The 8,013-nt window shown below is 49.6% G+C and overlaps 1 protein-coding gene across 1 annotated transcript; it reads right to left on the bottom strand.

Moving 5' to 3' along the window:
* Positions 1 to 3,117: 3,117 nt before the first annotated feature.
* Positions 3,118 to 7,587, bottom strand: PDGFB (platelet derived growth factor subunit B). Its single transcript, XM_017823307.1, has 5 exons — positions 7,584 to 7,587; positions 6,951 to 7,156; positions 5,096 to 5,237; positions 4,525 to 4,690; positions 3,118 to 3,309 (listed from the first exon to the last, which is right to left on the bottom strand). The coding sequence occupies exons 1-4, from the start codon at positions 7,585 to 7,587 to the stop codon at positions 4,554 to 4,556; spliced, it is 489 nt and encodes a 162-aa protein (XP_017678796.1). The 3' UTR covers positions 3,118 to 3,309; positions 4,525 to 4,553.
* Between the last annotated feature and the right edge of the window lie 426 nt (positions 7,588 to 8,013).

The following is an 8,013-nucleotide window of genomic DNA, read 5'->3' as shown; positions in this document are numbered from 1 at the left end:
TGTGAGTTTGCAGATGGCATTGGTGTGCTGGACCCTGGGGATGCCAATTCCTTCCTCCCACTCCTGGTACAGGATGATGGACCCATGCTTTCTGTGCTTTGTACCCTTCTATGCACCCTTTGTTTCCCAAGTTCCCTGCTGACAGATCCTCAAGCCCAAAGAAGTCTCATGCCAAAAATCTCTCTTTTCACCAGATTATCCTAAGGAAATCAGACTGGGAATGTGATTACTATCCTCATTGTGATTTTGCCTGTGCTTTCCATCCTTGGGGCAGATAGAGCTCACCCCCACTCCAATTCCCTTTGGAGGATCAGGGAAAACATCTCATCACCCCAAAATGGACCATGTCCAGCAGGTTGCACACCTGGGAGTGTCAGGCTTGCCCTTTAAGGACAGCCTGGAGCACTCCTACACACTGAGGTCCCCTAGTTCACCTTTTTCAGCACAAGTCCCCACTTGGGTCTACATTCCTCATAGCTGAGCCATGGACTACGGGTGCTGTGCATGTGCTGAGGGACCCCGATATTAAGGCACAGGGCGGCAGCTGCCTTCACTCCTCACAGCCTCGCATCCAAGTGCCAGATATGCGATACCTCCCTTGCTGGGAGGAAAGGGAAACAAAGCGGCCTTTCCGACCAAGGGAAGGATCGCTGTTGTCTAGACGAGGTGACTAAGGAGGGAAGGGGCTGACTGTTTGTACAGCTTTGGGGAGTGTAAACAGTGCTGACTGTCCCGAGCCCTTCAAAGCAGAGGAATCCGGAGATAGGATGAAAGCACAGGGAAATTCTGGCTGAGTGTCCAAGCAGAGCCGCTAAGGAGAAGGGGACCTCTTTGAGACAAAATCCCCAGCACCTGAGCCATTTCAAACCACCCCAAGTGAGGAAGGAGGAGCACAGCACAGCCAGCCATGGGCCGGGCTCTCAGGACTTTCCCAGCTTTGGCTGCTTCTGTCTGCAATCTCAGAACAAGTGTCCTGAAAAGGAAACTGGAGGCCCTGGGAATCCTGCTGTGCCCTGCGGTGAGCTGGTTTGGCCTCTGCTTTTCATTTAGCTCACAAAAGGAAGAGAAAATGCTGTTTGAGAGGTGGTTTCCTTTTTTCTTTTTTTTCTTTTTTTTTTTTTTACAACTTTAAATACAGTACTGAGTATAAATTAATCTTACATTAAAAAAGGCAAAAAAATTAAAATAAAACATCTTTACAAACCAAAAGAAATTACTTTGGAACAGCAAAACAAAGTATCTTAAGACTTGAGGGCTTGGGGATAGAGGGAGGGAGAAATGTGCCACCTTGGCAGTGGTACAAGAAGTGGTCTGGGCTTGCAGGAGGTGAGGACTGGGTTCCTCCACAACTTGTAACAGCTCCCAGGTTGTGGCTTTGGCTTCTTCCCCAGCCTCCCTCCAGGGCTTTGCCCTGCAGTAGGGGGGGGTGAGGGGAGAAGTGGCTGGAGGCAGGGACAGGGGGACTGCTGCAATCACTCTTGGCAGGTGTTTTCTGCATGAGTAACTGCAGCACCCAGCATGGCACTGGAGACCACGACTCCGAGCTGAAGCTGGGAATTTCCATCATATGTAACATTTCTGCTAATGGTGACTGAGTATTAGCTGTGCAGAAACAGCCCTTGCCCACACAGTCTTCCTTCCTCCTCAGAGATAGGCACTGGCCCAGGAGGGACTCTACAACTGACTCTCCAGTTGTTCTCCAAGTCCTCCTCACTTAGAAGAGCTCATTTCTGTCTCAGACGGCTGCTGCCAACTGCAAAGACCGCCCTCATTTCTTTCTCTATATCTACATTGAGCTGCCCACATCATGGATCAACTTCCAAACTACGTGGATTGGGATCATCTAATGGGCAAAGAGACAAAGAAGGAATTTGAGAAGAAAAATGAGAGAAAAATGATGGGAGATGTAGAGACACTGGCAGGGAGAGATAAGGGGAAGCATGGCATGCAGGACACCCAAGAAGGGGTTAAAAACCTCATGGGAATAACATGATTCTGCTTTCAGGACCACAGAGCAGGCAAGGACAGCTCACTGAGATTAAGTCATGCTTCTAAGTTTGGCTGTCCTTGGTCTTGTTGTGGTGCCACTTCATCTCCTGCAAGGAAGTTGTGCTAGGGGGATGCTGCAGAGCGAGAGAAAAGGGCAACAAGAGAGAGAGAAATCAGATGATGCCTCTGCTTGCCCCATCCTGGGCCTCGCAGGCACGTTGCAGTAACAGTGTGCTTTTCTGCCAGACTAGTGAAGCCAATGCATGCACGTGCCTCTGAGCTTCCTGCCACTGGGGAATGAAACCCATTTAAGAACATATTTATATATATATATATATTTATATATGCATGTATAAATACACATACACACACGCACGCACACATATATATATACACACACACACACACACACACACATATACACGCGCACACATACAGAGCAAATTTAAAAAATAATTTGAGTCCGAGCCTGGAAAGTTGAATTCTCCACAAGCATGTGCAAAGATGGCTCCTCTTGGCAGGGGCCAGGGGCGTGGAGACGATTCTGCCACCGTGTGCTCCTTCCCCACCATCCAAACACCTTCCAGTCAGCACCAGGAGCAGGAGGGGGAAGGGAGGGGGGGAATGCATTTGGCTTCTTTGTTTTGTTTTTGTTTTGTTTCTTCGCTTGTTTGTTCTGTTCCCAGAGATGTTGTATATCTTAATGGTTTTGGTTTTTCTTTTTTAAAATAAAATATACACACGCACATTAAAAATATATATCTGTCCAGGTAGGCTGATAAAAGTCCTTAGTGCATTTTCCATCATTGGTCGCTGCTTGCAATCTGAGACACGCCTGTTTCCAAAATATAGGTCCAGTGCAAGTGTAGATCTCAGCCAGGCCCCCCAGCCTTACCAGAAGCATGAGGAAAAGGGAGAATATTCCCCTTCTGGCCTCTGTCCATGTGGTCTTCTCCTTTCCTTAAAAGAAATTGGACCCACTTTTCACATTTTCCATCCTGTCCTCTGTAGCAGGGAAGGCATTGTCCTGTCCTTGTCACAAGTGGCTGTTGGCGTTCATGGTTTTATTTGTACTCTGTTCTTTTCTCATATATATATATATATATAAAGGTCATCTTTGTCCTTTTGTGTGTGTGTGTGTAAAACTTTAAAATTATGCTAATAAATGAAAGAAAGGAGGCTTTGGTGGGAGAAGGTCCACTGATGGAAAGGGAAGCACCAATTGCCGTCTGAATCAGACGTCGAGGCAGATGGACAAAGAGGAAAAGTTGTCACTCCAATGACCCCATGGGGGCAATACAGCAAATATATTAAATAAACCTGGAAGTGAAACAAAACCAAACACAGCATTAGAATATGTAACCCTTTCCCCCTGCAACTACCCTTCTATTCCCTTTTCTCCTCTGGAAATGTTTGTGTCAAAATGCCAGATTAGAAGGCTGGAAGGACTTTTGACCTTCTCTATTTTTTACCCTGAACAGCTTGAGCCAGAGCTGAGATTTGCATGGGTTTGCATCATTTTCCACCCTGGGAACTTCAGGCTGGCCAGCAGAATCCTGGGATAATTCGAGCCCTCATAGTACTAAGCATGGGAATCCCAATACCAAGGCACTGCCAGGTGCCCCTTGCCCCCAGCTCCTGAAATGCCACAGATGGAAGCCTGCCATTTCCTCTCCCAAGGTAAGGGGAAGTGAATGTGAAGTGAGTGGCCTGGGCTCATTCAAGGGGCTGCAGCAGAGCTGGAACCACTGAGCCATGGGCCAGGGCTCTCTCTGTTAAGCTGTGTCACCTCTCTCTAAATTCAGCTCCTCCTGATCTGTGCCCTGACTATTCTTTCTCTCTTTTTTGTACCTTTCTCTCTCATGGGGAACCAGGGCTTATTCTCCTTTCCCTTGTACCAGTGAAATTCTTCTGATGATGAGGGAATTACTCCTGTTTACACAAGTCATGGAGAGAAGAATCAGACCCTGGCCTGATGAAGTCCAGATCTCTTGCCAGAGATTCCAGTTCTCCTTTTCCCTGGTATGACCTTTCTTATGCACATAGGTTTCCCGCTAGGAGAACGATGAACTGAAAGTGTTGCTCCTTTTCAGTCTTTCTGCTAACTTGACTAATGAAATAAAAGGAAAAGGGATCCCCAGAGCAACATTAATTCTCTGCTTTCAACGGAGAATCAATAGGCAAAGGAGGATGGGAGTTGCTCCACAGAAGAGATGAATTACATGGATCCCGAGGGGATTTAGGTATAGAGAGAAGTCAGGCTTGTTTTCTGCCTGTAAGGGAGGCAGGGAAGGAGAGGGCAGGGCCCAAGAGCAAGGATGGCTGGAGCAAGGATGGCCTGATCCTTCCAACTTAAAGGCATAAATAGGATGCACATGTTGGCATCCAACCTAGTCCTTCCCCCTCCTTAGACCCAGGTTTGATCCTGCAGTAGCCCCAAGCTGAATAAGCGGCCAGTGCTGTGGGAAGGGTCCAAGATGCCATGTCCCGGGAGGACATCTCTCCTAACTGGAAGAGTAGTTTGCTGTTACCTGCCTTGTGCTCTCTCTCCCCTGCCAGCACTTCTATGCTATGAGGATTTCTTTCAGCACTTTCTTATCGTTGACATGCTTGTACTTCTTATGTTTCCTCTTCTGTGCCGGCGGCCGGCGTACTCGCTGCCTCTGAGAGACAGCGGCTGTGGTGAACGATGGTGACAAGCCTGCCAAAACAGAGGGGAGAGTGTCTGTACGGCGAGGGGCAGCCGGCTCATGTTGAAATATCTTTCTCCACACACTGTCAACAAATATCTCTGCAACAGGAGGGCCACAAGGCTTCTCTCTGTTCTTCTGTCCCTTGTCCTCTGTTCTCCACAGTCTCTACCCTCTCCCTTTTCCCACCATGCCCTTCCCCTCACCTCTCACCTTCCCCTCCTTCATTTCCCTCATTTTCAGCCCCTTGCAGTCAGGCAGACATCCTGGGAAAGGTCCCTTGGCTGGTATAAACCAGTGAAGGCCCGTGGGATTCACTGGAGCTAAATAGATTGAAACCAGTGAAGGGCTCTTCCCTCTCTCCTCAGCCTCTCTTCTCATGCCTCCCTCCATTCTACTAATGTCAAGATCCTTACGTCTCTGTTCACGTGGCCCTGGACGGATGTTCCTGGGAGGCGGTCGGAACACGGCCTCACACCGACACTGTACATGGTCCTCCAAAGGCACAACAACTTTTTTGAATTTTGGCTTCCTCTGGACAAATTCGATCTTGTTTACCTGTTTGGAAGAGAGAAGGAAGCAAAAGATTAATACAGCTGCAGCGCCCACTCTGTAAAAATAATCACTGTCAGCGCTCTTCAGTACTGCCTTTCTTCCTAAAGGGTCAGAAGGCAGCACAGGAAGCATGGTTCAAATTTGGGGGTGGTGTGTATGGCAAATAATTCTGAACGTACCAGCAGAGCAGACCTAGACTAGACAAGTTTGGATGTCTCTGGTTGGTTTCCCTGTTCCTAACTGTTGCTGCTGCTTAAGCAGGATGACTGGCTGATCACAGACAGAAACATGGAGCATGCAGAACTGGCTAGCCTGTTTCTGACAGATGTGATGGTGGAGACCTGGGGGCAACCAGAACTAATTGCCACAGCGAATTACAGGAAGGGCAAAAGGAGAAAAACTCAGGCCCAATGCAAGCTAACATAGCTTCACCAGCTCTGCTGAGGCCTGTCTGAATTTGTCTCAAGCTCTTTAATAACTCGCAGGGCTGAAGCCCTCAGCTCTGTGTTTTATGGGAAAGGCGGTGCTCTGGAAATTCCCTCGGACTCTCCACCAGTGCTGACTCAGAAGGAAGACACATTGCTCCACATCCCACCACAGGGCACAAGCCTTCTAGGGGGTCCTCCCACTCCAGCAGCGGCCGGGCCTGACCCCACTCAGCTTATCTAACAAGACTGCAGTCCCTGAAGTGCTCTGCAAGCTATAAATACTGTGCTGTGTGTCTGGGATGGAATTCCTCTAAACCCACTGCCCCCAGCAGCATCCCTCAGCCAGTGCTGAAGCAGCCAGGCTGTTTATCTTTCCTTGAAAGCCCACTCCACACACTTCAGACCACACGCTGCTCACTAGACAAACACTTCCAGTCAAACAATAGAGAGACCTCTGTCCTCAAAGAAACCATTTCCAGGTCACTTTTTCAGGCTGGCTTTTGACCTCTCGCTTGTTTTTTTCCAGAAAAACAACTCCTGCTCCCCCCTATTTTTCCCCTCATTCAGCCTGGCTTTTTTGAGAAAGGAATTTCCTGATGAAAAAGGCTGTGTGAATACAATCTCTCCCAGCCAACCTCTGTTGCCTGCCCGGGGGAGTCTCTTACAGCTCAGGCAGAGGATTAGTATGGGATGAACATTATTTTTAAACAAGCTGTCTGGGAGGAAGCTGTGAGGAGATCACTGGTAGCTGCGAGGGGAGGATCAGAGCAAGAGGTTAGCTATCAGGTGTCTGCTGGCTGCTGTAGCAGGTCAGGAGGTAACTGTTGGCTGAGAGGGAGAAACTGCTTCAGTGCATCTCGGAAAGAAGCTGCAGCAGCAGTGGGGGCAAGGAGACTGACACTGCAAGCCCTCCTCTCTTTCCATCAAAAACAGTTCCTGTGAGGAAAGCGCCCCATTTCTTCTGCTCTAATGCAGCAGACAAAGCTGCCTTGAGCCACAGAAAGGCCCATGGCATGGAGCTGCAGCTGGGGATGGTGGCCTGTAGCTCTGCATGGTGACAGTCCCCAGCTGCTGGACAGCACCAGCCCTCCCAGCAGCTGGCATGGACGTGACCCATGCCAGTGTCTGCAGCACTGCGTGGCCAATGCAGAGGTTGTGACAACAGAGGGGGTGCAAGGCAGGCAGCTGTGTGAGCCTTGCATCTGAGACCCGCTGTGGGCTTGGTTTTGGGGCATTGGGGTGGCAGTGGGCGGCAGGAGGAGGGAGCAGTGGGAGGCATCTCCCTTACCTGGACGTGCCGGACACGGATCTGTGTGGGGCGACACTGCACATTGCGGTTGTTGCAGCACCCGGAGCAGCGCTGCACCTCCACACAGGGTGGCCACACCACAAAGTTGGCGTTGGTGCTGTCCACCATGTTGCGGGAGATTTCAAAGACCACCTCCCGCGTCTTGCACTCCGCAAGGACAGCTGTCTCTGCTGCTGCCAGAGCATCTGTGGAGGGCCAAGAGAAGAATGGGGGATGAAATGGGCTTTGCAGCTGTTACCATCCCACTGCAGCCACCTCTACTGGAAGAGAAAGACCCCGCATGGCTCTCACACACACACATGTTCTTTCTCCTTCTCCCACCCCTCCAGCTCCCTCCCTGTACAGAGCCATGCCCGGTGGAGGAGGCCCCAGTAGAATAATTCTCACTGCAGCAGCACAGTCCTAGGCAGGACATGACACTTCTTTAGAGTCAATCAGTACTGGCAGGATTTAAAGCAGAGCAGCTTGCAGAGCTCCAGACTCCCTCTCCTGCCCTCCCAGGGTGTAACACCCAGCTCCTACTCAAGGCCCAGATCCTCATTCTCATCTGTGTACACATACACGCTCACTACAACCTCTACCCCTACATCTCAGACACACATCAGCACCCACCCATGGCTGCTAAGGTAAGTGCCCCAACAATCACAAGGTGCAAGACCCCTGACTCACCTAGGCTTCGTCGNACACACACACACACACACATATACACGCGCACACATACAGAGCAAATTTAAAAAATAATTTGAGTCCGAGCCTGGAAAGTTGAATTCTCCACAAGCATGTGCAAAGATGGCTCCTCTTGGCAGGGGCCAGGGGCGTGGAGACGATTCTGCCACCGTGTGCTCCTTCCCCACCATCCAAACACCTTCCAGTCAGCACCAGGAGCAGGAGGGGGAAGGGAGGGGGGGAATGCATTTGGCTTCTTTGTTTTGTTTTTGTTTTGTTTCTTCGCTTGTTTGTTCTGTTCCCAGAGATGTTGTATATCTTAATGGTTTTGGTTTTTCTTTTTTAAAATAAAATATACACACGCACATTAAAAATA

The sequence above is a fragment of the Lepidothrix coronata genome, unplaced genomic scaffold (assembly GCF_001604755.1).
Source record: "Lepidothrix coronata isolate B3197 unplaced genomic scaffold, Lepidothrix_coronata-1.0 Scaffold102, whole genome shotgun sequence".
In the NCBI taxonomy this organism is placed as follows: domain Eukaryota; kingdom Metazoa; phylum Chordata; class Aves; order Passeriformes; family Pipridae; genus Lepidothrix; species Lepidothrix coronata.
Note: the sequence above shows the minus strand (reverse complement) of the source record. Positions and strands in the feature narration are given on the sequence as shown.